The sequence below is a fragment of the Cotesia glomerata genome, linkage group LG2 (assembly GCF_020080835.1).
Source record: "Cotesia glomerata isolate CgM1 linkage group LG2, MPM_Cglom_v2.3, whole genome shotgun sequence".
In the NCBI taxonomy this organism is placed as follows: Eukaryota; Metazoa; Arthropoda; class Insecta; order Hymenoptera; family Braconidae; genus Cotesia; species Cotesia glomerata.
The window spans coordinates 29,001,594-29,024,489 of NC_058159.1; the positions used below are offsets into that span (position 1 = coordinate 29,001,594).

The 22,896-nt window shown below is 34.0% G+C and overlaps 3 protein-coding genes across 9 annotated transcripts; all 3 read left to right on the forward strand.

Annotated features, from left to right (window-relative positions):
* Positions 1-277: 277 nt before the first annotated feature.
* On the forward strand, positions 278-22,896 carry LOC123259939 (arylphorin subunit alpha-like). 3 transcript variants are annotated; one of them, XM_044720769.1, is made up of 9 exons: positions 278-473; positions 687-1,184; positions 2,322-3,236; positions 11,938-11,944; positions 16,828-17,124; positions 17,197-17,621; positions 17,757-18,014; positions 21,794-22,406; positions 22,481-22,896. In XM_044720769.1, exons 1-9 carry the CDS (start codon positions 285-287, stop codon positions 22,879-22,881), a joined length of 3,603 nt encoding a protein of 1,200 aa, XP_044576704.1. In that variant the 5' UTR covers positions 278-284; the 3' UTR covers positions 22,882-22,896. The 3 variants fall into 3 exon arrangements, with proteins under 3 accessions (XP_044576704.1, XP_044576706.1, XP_044576705.1); XM_044720771.1 differs by lacking the exons at positions 17,197-17,621; positions 17,757-18,014 and adding an exon at positions 21,174-21,598 and having other exon boundaries at positions 16,828-17,127; positions 21,731-22,406; XM_044720770.1 differs by lacking the exons at positions 21,794-22,406; positions 22,481-22,896 and adding an exon at positions 18,508-18,932 and having other exon boundaries at positions 17,757-18,432.
* Positions 5,872-9,378, forward strand: LOC123259940 (arylphorin subunit alpha-like). Of its 4 annotated transcripts, XM_044720774.1 has the most exons (6): positions 5,946-6,221; positions 6,295-6,625; positions 6,956-8,056; positions 8,365-8,961; positions 8,998-9,069; positions 9,106-9,378. In XM_044720774.1, the coding sequence occupies exons 1-6, from the start codon at positions 6,006-6,008 to the stop codon at positions 9,216-9,218; spliced, it is 2,430 nt and encodes an 809-aa protein (XP_044576709.1). In that variant the 5' UTR covers positions 5,946-6,005; the 3' UTR covers positions 9,219-9,378. The 4 variants fall into 4 exon arrangements, with proteins under 4 accessions (XP_044576710.1, XP_044576709.1, XP_044576707.1 ...); XM_044720772.1 differs by having other exon boundaries at positions 8,365-9,069; XM_044720773.1 differs by having other exon boundaries at positions 8,998-9,378.
* On the forward strand, positions 11,772-14,358 carry LOC123259942 (arylphorin subunit alpha-like). 2 transcript variants are annotated; one of them, XM_044720776.1, is made up of 4 exons: positions 11,772-12,002; positions 12,081-12,411; positions 12,525-13,637; positions 13,940-14,358. In XM_044720776.1, the coding sequence occupies exons 1-4, from the start codon at positions 11,787-11,789 to the stop codon at positions 14,341-14,343; spliced, it is 2,064 nt and encodes a 687-aa protein (XP_044576711.1). In that variant the 5' UTR covers positions 11,772-11,786; the 3' UTR covers positions 14,344-14,358. The 2 variants fall into 2 exon arrangements, with proteins under 2 accessions (XP_044576711.1, XP_044576712.1); XM_044720777.1 differs by having other exon boundaries at positions 12,537-13,637.

Below are 22,896 nucleotides of genomic sequence, written 5' to 3' on the forward strand. Positions count from 1 at the left end.
TTTATTATCAGAAAAATGGCGCGCGCAAGCAAATCGCATTCGAAAATATTTTGCGCCTGCGCAAAATTTCTTTAAGAAAGCGGCCATTGTTAAAAACAAATTTATGATAACCATAACCACGTTTTCCGGCATTTATAATTTTTCAAGGGTTCTATAGAGTAGTTAGCCCTTAATAAAAATTTTTCAAAAGAAAAAAAAAATAAAAAACATATGGTTAATTAATAACCAAATAAAATTCACAAATATATCGTGATAAAATTAAAAGCCGATTGTTTATTAATAAAATGGCGAGCACGGGTTGTTCTACATTTTCTCCTGATAATCAACTCTGGGCAAATTGTGGCCGAGATGGAAAATTGAAGATATGGGAAACTCGCACAGGTAAATTAAAGCAAGATTATGTTCCAAATTTACATTTATCCTCCGGGTGCAGTGTTTTGGAGTGGATCACCGTCAGTCAACAATCAAACACGGTACGCCATGTGCTCATATTTATTTTTTTTATTTCCTCTGTATTTACTAAAAATTCAAAAAATTATTTAGAAAATTGATAAAATTATTCTTTTAATGACACTTAAAATAATTGATCAAATTTATAAAAATGTCATTTAAATACTGAGGAACTTTTTTTAAAATTGATATAAATTTTTTGAGGTTATGTCAAGTAACGTGTATGAATTTTTTAGCCATCACCATGGATGAAGCGCAAGAGAAAATCAATGTCCATAGTAGAAGACTCGGAGCAAAGACAGCTGATAGCTATGGGCACGGTAGATGGCAAGGTCATCATTTATAATCCATCGGCGGGGTCTCCGGAGAAAATACTCGAAAACGGACACTCAGCAGCGGTGACTGCTATCACTTGGTCCTCCGTGGGGCTTTTCACCGCTGGCGATGATGACCTGATTGTCGAGTGGAACCTCCAGGGCGGAGGAGTCAAATCCACGTGGAAGTCAGGGCAAAATGGAATCAACTCGCTTGTTGTTTCCGCAGATGGACAGTATCTGGTTGCGGGTGAAAGGCTCATTAGATGCTGGAGTTTGGAAACTAAAAAAGTTGTGGGAACTTTCACTGGACATGCCAATCCAGTAATTTTTCTCAGATCTGTACAAGTTGGGAGTAATAATTATGTTATCAGCGGTGCTAATGGTGACTCTTATCTCTGTATTTGGTCACTTTCTGAGGTAATTTTGTTTTTTAGAATTATTATTTATTTTTGTTCGATAGAATTTTATTGTTTATTTTTTTTTAATAATTTAGATAACTATTAATTGAATTTCATTTTTTTTTAATTTATTTCTAATATTATTAATTTGTGAGTCATTGAATTTATTTTAAATAAAAATAAATATTTAAGAATTCTTCAGATTTAAAAATGAAAGAAATAATTATTCAGTGGGGTCAATTCCATTTTGGGCCATAACTAGGTGAAAAATTAACATTTAAAATTTTTTTTTAATTTTACTTGTTTTTAAGGTAAAAGCCCCAATAGATGATCACGTACCAGTATATGATCACTCCATGTATCTGTATATCTATATTCACAAATATAGGTATACAAATACATGGAGTGATCATATACTGGTACATGATCATCTATTGGGGCTTTTACTTTACAGCGCATTTATGATTAGTGAAAAAAAAAAAAAAAAATAAAGATTTCGATAGCTTTTTTGCCTTCAAAAGTTGGAAAAAATTTTGGCTCGTTTTTGGATAAAATTTATATTTCATCTTTTTTTGATATATTTTTGTTGAAAAGTAAAAAACGAACAATTTAAAAAAAAAAGTTGAATATCAAAATTTTCTAAAAAATTATAAATTTTTTTAAAAATTTCTTAAAATTATAATCAACTTTTTTTTTTCAATTGTTAATTTTTTTTATGTATTTTTCAAAAAAAATACATCAATAAAATCAAATAGAAATTTCGTTAAAAAAAATGAAAATAAAAGTGGTTGACCTCACTTGTAAATATTTACTTAATTTTCAATATTTTTTTTATTTTATTAAAAAATTTAATTTTTTTGAAAAACGAAAATTCCATCTTAAAAAAAAATTTTTAAATCAAATTTTTAAACCTCCAAAATAATTTATGCCAATAAATTTCTAATAAAAAATTAAATTTTTTGAAAAACGAAAATTCTATCCAAAAAAAATTTTCAAATCAAATTTTTAAACCTCCAAAATAATTTATGCCAATAAATTTCTAATAAAAATTCTAATTTTTTTTTAAAAAACGAAAATTCTATCCTAAAAAAATTTTTTAATACTTCAAAATAATTTATGCCAGTAAACTTCTAATAAAAAATTCTAATTATTCCAGTCAGCGATGAAAGCAAAAACCTCAATCGCAACATTGACGATGCAAGATGACCCAGTATCAGTATCCGTAAAATTAAACAACCAGTCCCAAATAGTAATCCTAGCGACAAACAGAACCGGGCAGTGTCACCTGTTTGTCTACCAACCAAACGGGCTCTCAACAAAGCCATTAAAACCAACAGTTACCGTAATAATTACAACAGAATCAGCCGACAAGGACGTCACACCAGTGGCAATCCTCTCTTCACAATTAACAGAAGACAACAAAATGCTCCTAGCCTACGGAACCCTGGTGTCTCTGGCATTCGACCGTATTGTCCCCGATTTATCTGAAAAAATCCAGATGGTGGTACGAAAAAACGTTAAATGGACCCAGGAAAAAAAAACTGAAGCATTAAGTAAAGTAAAGAATGTCGTGACTGACGGAGATGTAAAGTACGTAGCACCCGGTGCTCCTTTGGCCCTAAAGCGTTCGAGAGGCTCTACCGGGTCTCAGTTACCACTTCAAGACCGGCTTGAACATCTAAGCCTAAATAACGAAGGAAATCTTTCTAAAACTCCGACAAAAGGTAACAATAAGACACAATTACTGCTCCAAGGATTGACCAGCAGAGACAGAAATATTTTGAACAGTGTTTTGTTAATGAGAGATGAGCAGGTAATTACAAACACCGTTGTCAATTTGCCAGTACAAGCCTTGAAGCCGCTGATTGGAGAGCTAGTAGGAATGCTACAGGGAAAAACTTTTCCGAGTAAAATAGCTGTTTTGTGGATTAAAACTTTGATAATAACTCATGCAGCGCATCTGCTCTCGCTGCCTAACATTGACGACTTACTAAGTCCTGTTCTCGGCTTCATTGAAGATAAACTGACTATTTTACCCGAGTTATCCAGGCTAAGAGGTCGCGTCGCTCTTGTCACTGGTCAAATTTCGCATCTCAATGATAAAGAGTCAAATGATATTACCAATGAGTGTCTTTTTACTTATCAAGACCCAGGTTAATCTTTTTTTCATTATACATTTATTTATTATCTACTATCTGTTATTAGCCCGTGATTTATTGACTTGTTTTTTGGTTACTTTCAGACTCCGACGATGAAGATGAAGATGATATCGACGGAATCGAGGCTGGATCCGACTCCGACGCGGAATGGGACGAAGTTTGTGATCAGGAAGATATGCAGCAAGATATCGAAGAAAATGGAAGATCTGACTTAGATGATGATGACGCTTCTATTTGCAATTGAAATCTTTTTGTTAGATTGAATGTTTGTTGTATTTGACAAGATATTTCATAAGTTGTATATAAAATATCTAAGAGTATTTTTACATTAAATTTATTACATAAATTGTATAACTAGTGTTTTTATCTTTCTTTTTTACATTTTCATCTATTATTTTATATTTACTTGTCAAATTTATTTTATTTGTGACCGTAAGATAAATTTATTGTATTGACCGATTTAAAATGTATTTTTAAAATTACGGCATTGTGCCAATGGTTGAAAGATAAACATAAACATAAACACGACTAGAAAAATAGAAAATATTTATTTCAACCCATAACACTTGTAATTGTAAAAAAAAAATGGTGTGTAGTTTTTTATTTATCGCTAAATAAGAAAAAAAAAATTACGAAATTAATCACTCGGGTGTTATCGAAAAAAATAAAGGAAGTATTATATAACTTGTTTTAAATATTTATCTTCAAAGACGGAAAAAAAATAATTTGCGCAAATCTAGATTAAAAAAAGACAAAATTAAATTATTTTTGTATACTTAGACTATAATTTTAAATTATAAAAGTGTGCCAAAGTATTACTAAAATAATAATAATAACAAAAATAATTATTATTTCAGAAAAAAAAAATTACTCAGAATAAAAATAATTTTCATACAAAATTTCTTAAACAAAATAAAATTTATTTAATGCCGTAAGATGGACGGCTGAGTCTGTAAGGTCCAATACAAAATTTATAAATTTTAGAAAATTAAAAATCAAGTTTATCTTATTTTATTGAAAATTATAAATTTTACGTGTAAAAGAATTTAAAGAATTAAAATAAAATTATAAATTCATGTTTAGACTTGTTATGTAAGAAGTTTTTTTTTCTAAAATAGTTGGTGGTTAATTGATCACGCAACTTCTGAAGTATAAGATAAACTTTTAAAGATAAATTTTTTAAATTTTTATCTTCATTTGCCAAATAGTTTTAATACTAATATATTAAGCGTAATTGTATGATAAAAAATAACACGGGTGAATAAAAAGAAGTGATACAATGTAATCATTTTTAATAATAATAATAATACTTATTAAAGTAGCAAATTATTTTTTAATGCATACGTAATATGTTACTTCTATTGAAGAAAAAGAAAAAAAAATTTAATACATGCTACTGAAATCAGCAGACCTGACAATTTTTTAGATTTTTATAATCAATTATTGTAAAAAAATATATATTTTTAAAAATCTATCACAATTTTTTTTTATTTTTGTATGTAAGATTTTTATTATAAAATTTTTTTTATAATTATTTAATTTTTATAAGAATATAAATTATTTAATTTTTATAAGAATGTAAATTACCAGATAACAATTTGAAAAAAATTTATGAGTAACATAGGACATCACGACATTTCACCTGCAGTAAAAATTTTCTCATCAAAAACTTTAGTAATAAATAGTAATTATAATTGATAACTTTTCCTATTGACTAAAAGTCATTTAATAAGGTAAAAGACCCAGTTATTGACCTCTGCAATTTTATTTTAATTAAATAAAACAAATCTAATAAATTAATAAATATAATTTTTGACTTATAAATTTTAAGATAATTGGTTTTTTCAGAACATTTTATTTTTTTAATTAGAATAAAATTGTAAGTGTCAATAACTGGATTTTTTACCTTACATAAAAATAATTAAAAATGTCAGCTACAAAGATGAAGTTATTAAAATTAAAATTTGTGGTACTAAAATTAACAGATCTAAAAATTTTTAGTATTTTTATAATAATTAATTAATGATAAAGAAAATTAATTGAAAAAATTCTATATTAAGCAGTTAAAAAAAATTATCAAAACAAATTTTAAAAAAATCTTTTCTTAAGTACTTTTTTAAGGAATCAGATCATAAAAAATTATTTTTAAAAAATGAAGAAATTATTAAAAAAAATTTTTTTTTCAATTTTTTCATGTAGAATTTTTTTATAGCTAATTTGTTACAAAAATAAAAAAATTTTCCTGGTTTTATAATCATTAAAAATTCTTATATATTTATTCAAAATAAAAATTAAAAAAAAAAATTTTTTTCGAAGAAAATAAATAACTGTTATTTATTCTATTATAATTAATTACAAATTTTAAGTAACTAATCTTTTTAATTAACATTACCATTACTACCGACTTCTTTTTTAAGTGTATATTATACCAAATATTAAAGCAAGAGTAATCAGCAAAAAAAGAGAAGTTGACAATAATTGGCAATCAAAGATTTGCGCAAGAGTGGATTAACATTACTAAAACTTAAGCATAAAATATAAAGAGATCATGGGTCATTGCGATTGAGCCTCATGAAGTTTGGTATAAAAGCCTGGGGAATGCAGCAGAGAAGCATCCTCCTTCCTTTGGTGGTTCAAGCAACAATATACCGAAGAAGAAAAGTACACGTACGGCAACGAAGATGATGAAGCTCTTGGTGTTGGCCATCTCGGCCTTTTGCCTTACCCAGGCAATGGTAATGGAGACTCACACTGCTGACATGGACTTCCTCCACAAGCAGAAGAAAATCTACGACCTCTTCATGTACGTCGACCAGACTGATCTTCATGAAGCCGAATGGTACGAAACCGGCCGCAATTACGACATTTTCCAACACATCGAGGACTACCAAGACCAGGTATTATACAATCCGAATAATTATTACAATAATTTTCTATTCTATTTACTAATATTCGGCATGAATTTTCCAGATGATCGTCCGCGAATTCATGTACAGATTCAAGTTGGGTATGCTCAGCCGCAAATCCCTCTTCTCGGTCTACTACAAGGAACATCGTGAAGAACTTCGCGCCCTGTTCAAGCTCTTCTACACCGCTAAGGACTTTGAAACCTTCTACAAGACTGCCTGTTGGTGCCGCCACTACATCAACCACGGAATGTTCGTCACCGCTCTTACAACCGCTGTTATGTACCGTCCCGACTGCAAATACATCGTATTGCCACCTATGTACGAAGTCTACCCACACCTATTCTTCGACAACGAATTCATCCAGGAAGCACACCGTTACTACATGAGCTATGGTAAGTTCTTTTTTTTACTAAGTATTAAAATGTATAGAAAGAAAAAATTTTTTTGGTGGAAAAATAAATTTTTTTCTAGGAAAAATTTTTAGAATAATCATTAAAAATAATGACATTAAATTTAGCTTTCACTTGACAATTTTTTTTAATAAATAAATTATAACAAAAAAAAATTATTCAAAAAATGGACTTGTAGAAATTTTAATAAATTAAAAATGCAATTTTTTAAAAAATTTTATTTAGCCAAAAGAAAATTTTCTTTAAAAAAAATTTTGATCTTACAAATTTTTTTATTTCAACTAAATTATTTCTTCTTCTTCGAAAAAACAGGCATGAAGAAAACCGGCGGTGAAGGTCACTTCTTCGACTACTTCCTGATCGACAGAAACGCAACCAACCAATTCATGAAATACTACATGGACAAAGAATACCACCTATCATACTTCACCGACGATGTAGGCCTTAACAACTACTACTACTACATCCGCAACCTGTTCCCCTTCTGGATCACCCTGAGCGACCTGGACATGCCAAAACACATCCGTGGAGAACTTTACTACTACGTCCACCAACAGCTGATGGCCCGCTACTACCTGGAACGTCTGAGCAACGGTATGGGTGAGATCGAAGACTTCGACTTCTACCAATCCTTCGCCCCCGGCTACTTCTCCAACCTGGTCTACGGAAACGGAGTCCCAATGCCCAGCCGCGACCGCTACAGCAAAACTCCCTACTACAAATACCCATTCGTAAACGAAGCTGAGAACATCGAGTCCCGCATCTTGGCCGCTATCGACAGCGGATTCATCTACGACCACGAAGGCAAGCAATACGGTCTCTACACCCCAGAGGGCTTCAACTACCTCGGCAACTTAATCGAAGGCAACTACGACTCCTGCAACACCCGCTTCTACGGCGCCATCGACGCTCTCTACCGCGACATCTTCGGCTTCAGCTACGACTGCAAGCACAAGAACTGCTTCGTCCCCAGCGCTCTCCAAATCTACAGCACCAGTCTCCGCGACCCAGCCTTCTACCGCCTCTACAAGAGAATCCTCAGCTACTTCTTCAGATACAAATGCCACCTCCCATCCTACACCCGCTCAGAGCTCGAATTCCCAGGCATCAAGATTGAAGACGTCAAGGTTGACAAACTTGTCACCTTCATGGAACCCTACGAATACTTCATCAACAACGCTGTCACTGTTGACACCTTCAAGGATGGCATGAGCTTCAACATCAAGGCCAAGAAATACCGTCTTAACTACAAACCCTTCACCTACCACATTGATGTTAAGAGCGACAAGAACACCAAGGGTATGGTTCGCATCTTCTTGGGACCATCCATGGACGAGTACTACTTCAAGGAACCAAACTACATGTTCTACAACTGGTACAACTTTGTTGAGCTTGACAAATTCTACTTCGACTGTAAGTATTCTTTTTTTTTCGTGATTAAATGCATAGAAAAAAAATTCTTTCTTTGATAACTAATTCAATATATTTAACGAGCAGCACAAAAATTTGTTTCAACAAAATATTGCAAGTAAAATTTATAGATGAAAAAATACAAGCATTTTCTTGAGACACTGGCACTTAATGAATTTGTAAAATTTAAAATATTATACAATGTCTCAAAAAAAAAAAAAATTATTCTTGCTCTAAAACAAGTCTTTAAAAAAATTTTCTTAACCAATATGATTGATGATTCAATAAAATGATTTTTCGTTAAATTACAGTCAAGGTTGGCATGAACACAATCGAACGCTACAGCTCTGAATCAGTGTACACTGCCAAGGACTTCATGGGATCCGACTACTTCTACAAGAAATTGTACAAATCAATTGAAGGAAGCGAACCATTCACCTACAGCGAGAAAGTCTACGGATTCCCCAACAACTTGTACCTTCCTAAGGGAGCCGTTGGCGGTATGCCATTCAAACTGTACGTGTTCATCTATCCATTCGAAGAGAGCAAGACCACCTTCTTTGACTTCCCAATGTTCGGCAAGATGATGTACGACGGCAAGCCATTTGGATTCCCATTGGACAAACCAATGAAACCATGGTTCTTCGATCTCAACAACATGTTCTTCAAGGACGTCTACATCCACTACGACAAGGATTACAGCGACTACCACTACTACCACAAGTATGACAACATGTACTCAAAGCACATGGACTACATGAAGTACACTGATGGATACAAGCACTTCGACAAATACATGTACAAAGACTTCCCAGCGGGATACGATTTCCCCAAGGACTATGAACACTACAAGGGATTTGAGTACCAAAAGGGATTTGAGTACCCAAAGGGCTTTGAGTACCCAAAGGGCTTCGAACACCACAAAGAATTCGAATACCCAAAAGGTTTTGAATACCCAAAAGGCTTTGAATACCCAAAGGGCTTTGAACACCACAAAGGATTCGAATACCCAAAGGGCTTTGAACACCACAAAGGATTCGAATACCCAAAAGGCTTTGAACACCACAAGGGATTCGAGTACCCAAAGGGCTTCGAACACTACAAGGACTACGAACACCATGACAGCAATCCATACCACTACAAAGAACACGGTAAAATGTACTAAATTTATGCTTTCGGTTTATTATGACGACTGTTAGTTTTTGGTTTGTGCTAGGATCTATCATTATTCGTTACTGTTTTGTATAATTTTTATAATTAAATACATTTGTAATTGTAATATTGATTTTTGCCTATAAATAAAAATATATATTTGAATTATAATTTTTTTTGTGATATTTTTTCATTTTAATTGAACCTTTTTCCTTTATTTAATAAGTTATGGTTAAGAATTGTTAATAAGGTTTATATTAAGAACAGCAATTGCAGATCGATAATTCGATTGTAAGATTTGGTAATTTGAAAATTTAATATATTAATTTTGAAAGATGTTAGTTTTTGAATGTATGAATTTTTTATGATAAAAATATATTTAAGAAGTAATAGATTTCAAAGTTATAATAAAATAAGTTAAATAAATAATATTTAGTTTATACTATTTGGATTGTAATATTGGATGAATATAAGATTGAAGTAGATAAAATTAAAAAACAATAATGTACTCAAGCAATTGAATTTATAAAATTGAAAAAATTCATTTGAATTTAAAAGTTTGTAATTTTTATTTGTAGTTAATTTCAATTTTCTTAGCGGGAAGTTAAAAATATGACAGACGGTTGTATGGACATCGAAAATCTTGAATTATCGTTTTAGTTTAAAAGTTGGAGTGTGGTTAATGTTTGAGATAGATCCGTCCATTACCACATACACACACACACACACACACACACATTTATGATTAACTTACACTTACGGGTTAGTTTGAGAACCTAAAAAATAAAATTCCCGAAGATCATCATAAATTTTATCCAAACAATTAGAAATAAAATAACGACGAAAAAAAAATTTATTTTTAAGTAACTGATAATGGCTCAATTATTATTAGTTGTAATTGCATCCGCTCGAGATTTCTTCGAAACTTTCCATCGATTTTCAGCTAAAAAACTTTACTTGGAATTCGGCGAAATTAAAAACTCCCATCGAATGATAAGGTTTTGAAATTTCTTAGGGCAATTTGAGTAGGCTAGTTGAAAAGCTGAGAAAATTTGCTAAAAGATGATGCCTCGCACCACTCGATAACTCTCAGGTAATATTTTTTAATAATTAATTAATAAAATATTAATTAATTAATTTGCTATTAGTTAGTAACTAAATATATTAATGTGGGTATTCATTTTGGTGCCGCGACAAAATAACGGCAGATAAAATAACCGAACGACATTATAACAATGTAACAAAATAACCAAGTATTACAACAACTGAACGACAAAATATTATAATAAAAATATTTTCGCATAAACACACACAAAATTTATGAAAAAAGGGCATATTATAATAACAAGCTTACTTGTTGATTTATTTGTAAGATATTAATTATAAACTTTTATGATCTGAATATTTTGTCGTTTGGTTATTTTATTACAGTGGACTCTCGATAACTCAAACTTCAACGGAAGTGATTAAAACTTCGAGTTAAAGAGTTTTCGACTTAACAAGATGTTCAAAATTTGCAAGTAGACCAAAAACATTAAGAAAACACTTGACCTGCAAAAAAATAACTTAGAGAGAAAATATACATTGCAAACAAGAATATAAGAAGCATTGAAAATTCTTATAGGAATTTAGATTTGATGGCTATAAGCTTGGACAGTTCGGAGAAAAACGGCTTTATATTTTACTAACTTCGACTTATAGAGTTTCACTTTTAAAATTCGAGTTATAGTGTATAAATATCCTTTGTCGATACTGGAAGGGAAACAATACTAAGTTCGAGTAACAGAGTCTAAATAATTCGAGGTATCGCGAATTTAAGAGTTCAGCGGAAGGGAATACAAATTTTTTTCGAGTTACTGAGGATTTCGACTTAACAAGGTTCGAGTTATCGAGAATCCACTGGTTATTTTGTAACATGATTATAATATCGTTCGGTTATTTTATCGGCGGTTTTTTTTTGTTACGGCGTCGTTCATTTTGTTTGGTACGACGATCCCCAGGTCGCACTCTTCGTCGATTTTTGAATTTTAAAAAAATGGAAAATCCTACTACAGAGGTCAAAGGTCAAAACTTTAAAAAATGGAATTATATTGTTTTATTTCGATATTGATTGCGTATTTTTTAATCTAGAAGAAGTAATTTTCGATAATTAGTTTGTTTTTCAAAAATTCTTATACGAATGGCTGTGTCTTAGTATAAAAGCAATTAACGTTCTACAAAATAATTATATAAATATAAAAATTATCGATTAAATGAAATTGAATAGTTGCATATGAATTCTAATAATACTAATGACTGATTAATTGGTTTATACTCCAGTTATTTTTAATAACTATTAATCGCGGGAGCCGCCCTGATTTCTTAGAACAAAGGAATTCACCTAAGTAGGGAGAAAATTTAGAGCATATAAAATCAACCGTGACATTGCTCCATATTCAGTTTTTCCTCTAACACGTCAACCGGACAGCACCCGTGCATCCAGTAATTTTTTTCCAGTAGTTTCTCGCGATAATTCCTCCTTTATTTGATGGTTCAAGCAACAATATAACCAAAGAGGAAAAGTATACGTACGGCAACGAAGATGATGAAGCTCTTGGTGTTGGCCATCTCGGCCTTTTGCCTCACCCAGGCAATGGCAGTGGAGACTCACACTGCTGACATAAACTTTCTCCACAAGCAGAAGGAAATCTACGACCTTTTCATGTACGTCGAACAGACTGATCTTCGTGGAGCCGATTGGTACGAAACCGGCCGCAATTACGACATTATCCAACACATCGAGGACTACCAAGACAAGGTACGACTCTAATAATTATTAAAATTTTTTTAAATAATTTTCTATTCTATTTACTAATATTTGAATTGAATTTTCCAGGAGATCGTCCGCGAATTCATGTACAGATTCAAGTTGGGTATGCTCAGCCGCAAATCCCTCTTCTCGGTCTACTACAAGGAACACCGTGAAGAACTTCGCGCCCTTTTCAAGCTCTTCTACACCGCTAAGGACTTTGAAACCTTCTACAAGACTGCCTGTTGGTGCCGCCACTACATCAACCACGGAATGTTCGTCACCGCTCTTACAACCGCTGTTATGTACCGTCCCGACTGCAAATACATCGTATTGCCACCTATGTACGAAGTCTACCCACACCTCTTCTTCGACAACGAATTCATCCAGGAAGCACACCGTTACTACATGAGCTACAGTAAGTTCTTTTTTTTACTAAGTATTAAAATGCATATAAAAAGAAAAAATTTTTTTTGGCGGAAAAATAAATTTTTTTATAGAGAAAATTTTTAAAATAGTAATTTTTTTTAGAAAAAAGAACAGGCATGAAGAAAACCAGCGGTGAAGATCTCTTCTTGGACTACTCCTTGATCGACAGAAACGCAACCAGCCAATTCATGAAATGGTACATGGACAAAGAATACCACCTGTCATACTTCACCGACGATGTAGGCCTTAACAACTACTACTACTACCTCCGCAACCTCTTCCCCTTTTGGATCAACCGGAGCGACGTGGACATGCCAAAACACATCCGTGGAGAACTCTACTACTACCTCCACCAACAGCTCATGGCCCACTACTACTTGGAACGTCTGAGCAACGGTATGGGTGAGATCGAAGACTTCGACTTCTACCAGTCCTTCACCCCCGGCTACTTCTCCAACCTGGTCTACGGAAACGGAGTCTCAATGCCCAGTCGCGACCACCACAGTCAAATTCCCTCCTACAAATACAAATACGTAAACGAAATCGAGAACATTGAGTCCCGCATCTTGGCCGCTATCGACAGCGGATTTATCTACGACCACGAAGGCAAGCAATACGGTCTCTACACCCCAGAGGGCTTCAACTACCTCGGCAACTTAATCGAAGGCAACTACGACTCCTGCAACACTCGCTTCTACGGCGCTATCGACGCTCTCTACCGTGACATCTTCAGCTTCAACTACGACTGCAAGCACAAGAACTGCTTCATCCCCAGCGCTCTCCAAGTCCACAGCACCAGTCTCCGCGACCCGGCCTTCTACCGCCTCTACAAGAGAATCCTCAGCTACTTCTTCAGATACAAATGCCACCTCCCATCCTACACCCGCTCAGAGCTCGAATTCCCAGGCATCAAGATTGAAGACGTCAAGGTTGACAAACTTGTCACCTTCATGGAACCCTACGAATACTTCATCAACAACGCTGTCACTGTTGACACCTTCAAGGATGGCATGAGCTTCACCATCAAGGTCAAGAAGTACCGTCTCAACTACAAACCCTTCACCTACCACATTGATGTTAAGAGCGACAAGAACATCAAAGGTGTAGTTCGCATCTTTTTGGGACCATCCATGGACAACGACTACTTCAAGGACCCAAACTACATGTACCACAACTGGTACAACTTCGTTGGGTTTGATAAATTCTACTTTGACTGTAAGTATTCTTTTTTTTTTCGTGATTAAAGGCACAGAAAAAAAATTCTTTTTTTGATAACTAATTCAAAATATTTAACGAGCAACACAAAAATTTGTTTCAACAAAATATTGCAAAATTTATAGATGAAAAAATACAAGCATTTTCTTGAGACACTGGCACTTAATGAATTTGTAAAATTTAAAATATTATACAATGTCTCAAAAAAAAAGTCTTCTTGCTCTAAAACAAGTCTTTAAAAAAATTTTCTTATTGGCAATTTAATTGATGATTTAATAAAATAATTTTTCGTTAAATTACAGTCAAGGTTGGCATGAACACAATCAAACACCACAGCAACGACTCAATGTTCACTGTCAACGACTTCATGGGATCCGACTACTTCTACAAGAAATTGTACAAATCAATTGAAGGAAGCGAACCATTCACCTACCACGACAAGGGCTACAAATTCCCTAATAACTTGTACCTTCCTAGGGGAGCCGTCGGCGGTATGCCATTCAAACTGTACGTGTTCATCTATCCATTCAACGAGAGCAAGACCACCTTCTTCGACCTCCCGATGTTCGGCAAGATGATGTACGACGGCAAGCCATTTGGATTCCCATTGGACAGACCAATGAAGCCATGGTTCTTCGATCTCAACAACATGTTCTTCAAGGACGTCTACATCCACTACGACAAGAATTACAGCGACTACCACTAATACCACAATATCTTATAATTTGAATAGAACCTTTTTCCTTTATTTCAAAATTATGGTTAAGAATGATTTGTACGGTTTATATTAAGAACAGCAATTGGAGATCGATAATTTGATTGTAAGATTTGGTAATTTGAAAATTTAAAATATTAATTTTGGAAAACGTTTATTTTTAAATAGATGAGTTTGTTATGATAAAAATATATTTAAAAAAGAATAGATTTCAAAGTTATAATTTATTTATTTATTTATTTATTTATTTATTCAATTTTTATGTCAAGGCAAAATAGCCGAATGACAATAATATATATAATTTTTATAATAAAGTACACGTATAACAATATTAAATATAGAAGACCAACATCATCGTATTTTAAGGAAGTTAATAATTTTGAATGATTAAATAATATAGTTGCAAAATTCAATAGTACTGTACTATTTATGAGAAGAACACACGGAAAAAAGTAAACTGTCATTAATAATAGTTGATTTATAATAAGTAATGATCAACTGGAAAAAATTATTATTTCAAACAGTAAAATCGTGATTTTAACAATCACTTTATAATATTTTTCATTTAAATGCTACAATCTATTATTTACATGGAAGAAAATACTATTTCAAACAATAATATTCGCTATGTGAAAGTCCAAAATGTTAAAGTATAATAATTAAAAATTTTGACTTTGATATTTATCACTTCGTACCTAAAAAATGATCGTATGATATGTAAAAAACACAAACTACAGTATTATATTTCTATTCAAGCAACGTCAATATTTACAGAGTAAAATGGTAAATTTTAAACGCAACGCTAAAAATCAAACTATAATTATTGATTTGCTTGGAATGGTAAAATATATATTTTAAGAGTAGAATTTTTACTGTTTCATAGTATAGACTGTATATTGAAACGGCAATTTTTATTGTTTGAAACTTTAATTTTTTAAAATGAGAGAGTCGTTATTTACTATAGTGACAGCTACTGATCACATTTTCGATATTAAATTATAAATTGTGGCTTTTACACTTTCTACATTAAGTTTTGTAATATTTACATTTGTGCTACCTCGATGTCCGCGATACTGTTTGAAACTATACAAATTAACCGGAATCCGAGTGAATTTTACAGTTTACTTTTTTCCGTGCATAAGTTAAATAAATAATATCTAGTTCATACTATTTGGATTGTAATATCAAATTTTTCATTAGTAATTATTGTTAATTTTCGATCAATGAAAAAATCAATTCTAAAGATTCTTGATCAACCGAAAGACTGTCCAAGTAATTAATAAAATTAATAGTAATAAAGATTACCGAGAAATATAATTGTGATACTTAAATTTTTTACAAGTATCGTCTATCGTATTATTAGTTTTTCTAATTCCTTTATTAATTAACGTCAATTTATATTTCTTTAATAGAGGACAAATGAATTGAATCTTTTAATATCATCACGCGAGAAATCACGATAATTATTGATACTCGACATAACGTCGGAATGATCTAACACTTTTGACGCGTGAGATGTGTCAATAAATATGTCGTGTTTTTTTTAATAATAATTTTCAATTATTAACTGATTTACTCAATAAATATAAAATGAAATTTGAATTTAAAAAATACTTTATTTTTTTTTAACAAAAATAACTTAAATTCTATTGCGTCATTTCAAGTCAACATAATTATTTATCTTCTATTAGATAATAATTCCAAATAAATTGATGTACATAACTTAATTAATTAACGATGTATCAAAGATAGTAACCGCGGTCAATAACCGGAGACTAAAAGTCAAAAATTAAAAATACTGAGTAGTTAAAAATCTAGTAAACAACGAACTTGAACCACCTGATAAACCTGCGATATAAATTATACCCAGTATTCGGGAATCAGAGGTCATAGATAACTATGTCCGCGAGTTTATTTAAATAATTAAAGCTTATAAGTATATGTCTATGCTAAAAGTATTATACATCCGAATTTATTAATATTATCTTCAAGATAAATAATTATTAAACTAATAAAGCGTATTTTTTTTAATTTTAAGACAACGTCAAAGGTTACCAACAAACCCCCAGTATATAAAGATGCTTCGTAATTATTAATTGCATAGTGCAGTACAGAGTTTTCAAGCAGTAGCTCTGTTTTTCGCGATGATTAAAATTTTGGTGGTCTTGGCCACAACCAGCCTTTGCTTGGCGGCTATCCACAAGCAATCTGGTACCATAAATGTCGCCAAGAAGGCTTATTTGACCAGGCAAAAGGACCTGTGGGATATCTTCTGGCACCATAATCAACCGACCATTATTCATCCAGAATTATCCGAAATTGCTAAGTCGTTCAGCATTGAAGATCATGTCGACTCTTACACAAACGCGGTATTACATTTTTGTTTTATTTATTTATTTATGACTATTTATTAAACCAGAACGATTTTATTTCTGCAGACTTACGTCCATGACTGGATCAGGCTTTACAAGCAAGGATTGCTTCCTCGTGACGTAGTCTACTCGCCATTCCACCCGGCGCATTACGAAGAAACTGTGGCGCTTTTCCGAATACTCTACTTCGCCAAAGACTACGACACTTTCTACAAGACCGCAATTTGGGCTCGCTCCAACGTTAACGTCGGATTATTTGGACACACTTTAGCCATACTGGCGATCCATCGTCCAGACACCGTTCATCTACGCTTGCCTCCTCTGTACGAAATTATTCCACATGCTTTCTTCAACTCCGATGTTATGCAAGCTATTCGTAGCGTCAAAATAGGAGATGCCGGTAATTAATTGATAATTATGTAATTTATTTTTTTTAAAAACAAATTCATAATCTTCGGATCTAATTTTGCAGGTGTCAAAAAATCTCTAGCCATAAAATACCACGAAGGCGGCGACATTGTGATCCCGGCAAATTACAGTGGTTGGTACCTGCACCATCCGCACGCTGATGAAGAATTGACCTACTTCACTGAAGATATTGGTCTCTGCACTTACTATTTCTTCTTTGCTCATGACTTCCCGCACTTCATGAACAGCGATGTCTATCATCTTCAGAAGGAAGTTCGTGGAGAAGTATACTTCTTTGGACACAAACAATTACTCGCTCGTTACTATTTGGAGCGTTTGTCCAATAATATGGGAGAAATTGAATTCATTGACTGGCATGAACCTATTTTGACTGGTTTCTATCCAACACTTACTCATACCAATGGACTTCCCTTCCCTCATCGTAATGCATGGAGTCATATTCCTAATCACAAGCTTGATTTAGTTCACGTAAGTACTCACATATTTAATATTTTTTTAATAATAAATTAAAATTTTTTTACATAATTTTAAATCTAAATTTTTCAAAAACATAAAATGAAACAAATTTTTTAATTATTAAAAATTATTATTATTATTATTTAGGACGCCGAAGAAGCAGAAACCCGCATCCACGCAGCAATTGACTCTGGAGTAGTATATGACTACCACCACCCACCCCGAGCAGTAAACATTTACACCCCCGAAGGTCTGAACATCCTCGGAAACTTGGTTGAAGGAAATGCAGACTCTTTGAACCGAGAATTCTACGGCAGCATGGACCACTTGAGCAGAATGATTCTCGGCTTTGGACCCAAACCAATTGACAAGAACCACCTGGTCCCCAGTACCCTCGAGTACTACACCACCAGCATAAGAGACCCAGCATTCTTCCGTATTTACAAGAAGATCGTCGGCTTCTACCTGAAGTACAAGGAACATCTCCCGCAGTATACTCACGAAGACTTAGCCTTCCCTGGAGTAAAAATTGACTCTGTCGTTGTAGACAAACTCTTTACTTTCTTCGAGCCCTACGATGTTCTTGTTAGCAACGGTGTGCTAGTATCTTCACAAAAAGACGCAGAATCAACGGTAATAAAGGTCCGCCAGCAGCGTCTGAACCACAAACCCTTCACCTACCACATCACCGTCAGCAGCGACAAGAAGGTCAAGGCCACTGTTCGCGTCTTTTTAGGACCCAAGTTCAACCACTATGGCCATGAGTTTGAATTCACTGACAACTGGGAAAACTTCATTGAATTGGACCAATGGATTGTCGACCGTAAGTTTTTTAATTTATTTTTTGATGCAAAAAGAAAACTAAATGTTTATAATTATTATTTCTTTTTCATTACAGTCAAGCCCGGTACCAACAAAATCGAGCGCAGCAGTCATGAATCAATCTACGTATACCCTGACGAAGCAAGTAGCTCAGAGTACTGGAAGCTTTTGACGAAAGCCATCGAGACCGACGAACCATTCACCTACAACATGCAGGTAGCTGGATTCCCCGACCGCCTGATCCTGCCCCGTGGAAAGAGAGAAGGTCTTCCACTCAAGTTGTTCGTCTTCGTCAGTGAGTTTGACGAGAGCCACAGCTTCAAATTCGACTCACCAGTCTGGGGCCAGACCGTCACCGACGCCAAGCCCTTGGGATATCCTTTGGACCGACCTGTCGTGCCCTACGCATTCACCGTGCCAAATGCCTACTTCAAGGATGTCGCTGTCTACCACAAACACGTTGAAGAACTCAATTCAACCGTTTAATTTTGTTTTATTGTATATGTTATTATATATAATTTTTTTTGATAATATACTGTACTGTAGATTAAGATAATTTTTATTGTAGTGAATTTTCATTTTCAGTTTTATTATTTTGAAAAATGAAAAATATATTTTATACAGAAAATTTTATTTCATTGGCCTCAGGTTATTTTTTCGATTAATTGATTAATAAATATCTTTTGATATTAGTTAGTGACTAAATATATTAATGTGGGTATTCATTTTACTTGGGACGACGATCCCTAGGTCTCTCTCTGTGTCGGTTTTTGAATTTTTTATGTATGAAAAATCCTACTTCAGAGGTCGAAGATCAAAACATAAAAAAATGGAATTATATTGCCTTATTTCGACATTGATTGCGTATTTTTTAATCGAGAAGAAGTTATTTTTGATAATTAGTTTGTTTTTCAGAAATTCTTATACGAATGGCTGTGTATTAATATAGAAGCAATCATCATTCTGCAAAATAATAATACAATCATAAAAATTATCAAATAAGTTGGCAAGTACTCTCAGTTATTTTTAATCGTTAATTTTTCTACATTTTCGGAACTTTTTGTATTGAAAATGTAAGAATAAGACTGATTCTACACTAATGTTCAAAATTAAATTAAATTTTAACTGATTATTTACGAAGAAATCAAAATTATCAAAAAATCCAGCGAAACTGGTTATAGAATCTGGATACAGGATCACTGAAATTCTTAAGAACAATTTGAGATAGATAGTCAAAAAGCTGAGAAAATTTCCTGAAAAATGATACCTCGCACGACTCTATGCTTCTCAAGTTATTTTTTTGATTAATTGATTAATAAAATATTAATCAATTAATTTGCTATTAGTTAGTGACTAACTATATTAATGTGGGTATTCATTTTACTTAGGACGACGATTCCCAGGTCGCACTTTGCATCGATTTTTGAATTCCTTAAATATGGAAAATCCTACTACAGAGGTGAAAGGTTAAAACTTCAAAAAAAAGAATTAAAAAGAATAATATTGTTTTATTTCGATGTTGATTGCGTATTTTTTAATAGAGAAGAACTTATTTTTGATAATTAGTTTGTTTTTCGAAAATTCTTATACGAATGAATGTGTATAAAAGCAATTAACTTTTTACAAAATAATTATAAAAATGATCGATTAAATGAAATTGCGTAGCCTATAAATTCTAATAATACTAATGGCTGATAAGTTAGCTTATACTCCAAGTTATTTTTGATCGTTTATCTGGCCGATGTAATAAATTCCTTTCGTTAACGCGACAACTTACCGCTTAACGTAACGTTGCGCATAAATCGCGGAAACCTATCGCGGTTCCTAGAACAAAGGAGCTCACCTGAGTAGGGGGATAATTTAGAGCATATAAAAAGTCAACCGTGACACTGTTCCATATTCAGTTTTTCCTCTACCCCTTGAACTGGACAGCACCCGTGCATCCAGTAGCTTTTATTCTGCGTACCGTTCACATACGTTTACCTATAGGCGCGATTTCCGGCTCCCGAGATATATAATCATCGGTCTGTTTCTCGTGATGATTAAAATTTTGGTGGTCTTGGCAACAACCAGCCTTTGCTTGGCGGCTGTCCACAAGCAATCTGGTACCATAGATGTCGCCGAGAGGGCTTATTTGACCAGGCAAAAAGACCTGTGGGATATCTTCTGGCACTATGATCAACCGACCACTATTCATCCAGAATTCTCCGAAATTGCTAAATCGTTCAACATTGAAGATCATGTTGACTCTTACACAAACGCGGTATTACATTTTTGTTTTAATAATTTACTTATGACTATTTATTAAACCAGAACGAATTTCTTTTCGCAGACTTACGTCCATGACTACATCCGGCTTTACAAGCAAGGATTGCTTCCTCGTGACGTAGTCTACTCGCCATTCCACCCGGCGCATTACGAAGAAACTGTGGCGCTTTTCCGAATTTTCTTCTTCGCCAAAGACTACGACACTTTCTACAAGACCGCGATTTGGGCTCGCTTCAACGTTAACTCCAAATTATTTGGATACACTTTGGCCGTAGCGGCGATCCATCGTCCAGACACCCGTAACCTACGTTTGCCGCCTCTGTACGAAATTATTCCACACGTTTTCTTCAACTCCGATGTTATGCAAGCTATTCGTAGCATCAAACTAGGAGATGCCGGTGATTAATTGAAAATTATGTAATTTATTTTTTTTTAAAGACAAATTCATAATTGTCGGATCTAATTTTGCAGAAACCAAAAAATCTCTGGCCATAAATTACCACGAAGGCGGCGACATTGTGATCCCGGCAAACTACAGTGGTTGGTACCTGCACCATGAGAACGCTGATGAAGAATTGACCTACTTTACTGAAGATATTGGTCTCTGCACTTCATATTTCTTTTTTGTTAATGATTTCCCGCACTTCATGAACAGTGAAGTCTATCAACATCTTCAGAAGGAAATTCGAGGAGAAAAATACTTCTTTGGATACAAACAATTACTCGCTCGTTACTATTTGGAGCGTTTGTCCAATAATATGGGAGAAATTGAATTCATTGACTGGCATGAACCTATTTTGACTGGTTTCTATCCAACACTTACTCATACCAATGGACTTCCCTTCCCTCATCGTAATGCATGGAGTCATATTCCTAATCACAAGCTTGATTTAGTTCACGTAAGTACTCACATATTTAATATTTTAATAATAATAAATTAAATTTTTTTTTTACACAATTTTAAATCTAAATTTTTCAAAAACAAAATGAGACAAACTTTTTAATTATTAAAAATTATTATTATTATTTAGAACGCCGAAGAAGCAGAAACCCGCATCCTCGCGACAATTGACTCTGGAATAGTATATGACTACCACCACCCACCCCGAGCAGTAAACATTTACACCCCCGAAGGTCTGAACATCCTCGGAAACTTGGTTGACGGAAATGCAGACTCTTTGAACCGAGAATTCTACGGCAGCTTGGACCACTTGAGCAGAATGATTCTCGGCTTTGGGCCTAAACCAATTGACAAGAACCACCTGGTCCCCAGCACCCTCGAGTACTACACCACCAGCATAAGAGACCCAGCATTCTTCCGTATTTACAAGAAGATCGTCGGCTACTACCTGAAGTACAAGGAACATCTCCCGCAGTACACTCACGAAGACTTAGCCTTCCCTGGAGTAAAAATTGACTCTGTCGTTGTAGACAAACTCTTTACTTTCTTCGAGCCCTACGATGTTCTTGTTAGCAACGGTGTGCTAGTATCTTCACAAAAAGACGCAGAATCAACGGTAATAAAGGTCCGCCAGCAGCGTCTGAACCACGAACCCTTCACCTACCACATCAACGTCAGCAGCAAAAAGAAGGTCAAGGCCAATGTTCGCGTCTTTTTAGGACCCAAGTTCGACCACCATGGCCATGAGCTTGAATTCACTGACAACTGGGCCAAGTTCATTGAGATGGAGCAATGGATTGTCGACCGTAAGTTTTTTAATTTATTTTTGATGCAAAAAGAAAACTAAATGTTTATAATTATTATTTCTTTTTCATTACAGTCAAGCCTGGTACCAACAAAATCGAGCGCAGCAGTCATGAATCAATCTACGTATATCCTGACGAAGCAAGTAGCTCAGAGTACTGGAAGCTTTTGACGAAAGCCATCGAGACCGACGAACCATTCACCTACAACATGCAGGTAGCTGGATTCCCCGACCGCCTGATCCTGCCCCGTGGAAAGAGAGAAGGTCTTCCACTCAAGTTGTTCGTCTTCGTCAGTGAGTTTGACGAGAGCCACAGCTTCAAATTCGACTCACCAGTCTGGGGTCAGACCGTCACCGACGCCAAGCCCTTGGGATATCCTCTGGACCGACCTGTCGTGCCCTACGCATTCACTGTGCCAAATGCCTACTTCAAGGATGTCACTGTCTACCACAAACCTATTGAAGAACTCAACTAAACCGTTCAATTTTGT

Excerpts from the sequence above, each read along its gene's own strand:
- LOC123259940 (XM_044720775.1), top strand. The coding sequence starts at position 6,006 with ATGATGAAGCTCTTGGTGTTGGCCATCTCGGCCTTTTGCCTTACCCAG. Across the intron at positions 6,222-6,294 it reads TCGAGGACTACCAAGACCAG|ATGATCGTCCGCGAATTCAT; the intron begins GTATTATACAAT and ends TGAATTTTCCAG. Across the intron at positions 8,057-8,364 it reads TGACAAATTCTACTTCGACT|TCAAGGTTGGCATGAACACA; the intron begins GTAAGTATTCTT and ends GTTAAATTACAG.
- LOC123259939 (XM_044720769.1), top strand. The coding sequence starts at position 285 with ATGGCGAGCACGGGTTGTTCTACATTTTCTCCTGATAATCAACTCTGG. Across the intron at positions 17,622-17,756 it reads ACAAGCTTGATTTAGTTCAC|GACGCCGAAGAAGCAGAAAC; the intron begins GTAAGTACTCAC and ends ATTATTATTTAG. Across the intron at positions 18,015-21,793 it reads CCAGTACCCTCGAGTACTAC|CACCACCCACCCCGAGCAGT; the intron begins ACCACCAGCATA and ends GTATATGACTAC.
- LOC123259942 (XM_044720776.1), top strand. The coding sequence starts at position 11,787 with ATGATGAAGCTCTTGGTGTTGGCCATCTCGGCCTTTTGCCTCACCCAG. Across the intron at positions 12,003-12,080 it reads TCGAGGACTACCAAGACAAG|GAGATCGTCCGCGAATTCAT; the intron begins GTACGACTCTAA and ends TGAATTTTCCAG. Across the intron at positions 13,638-13,939 it reads TGATAAATTCTACTTTGACT|TCAAGGTTGGCATGAACACA; the intron begins GTAAGTATTCTT and ends GTTAAATTACAG.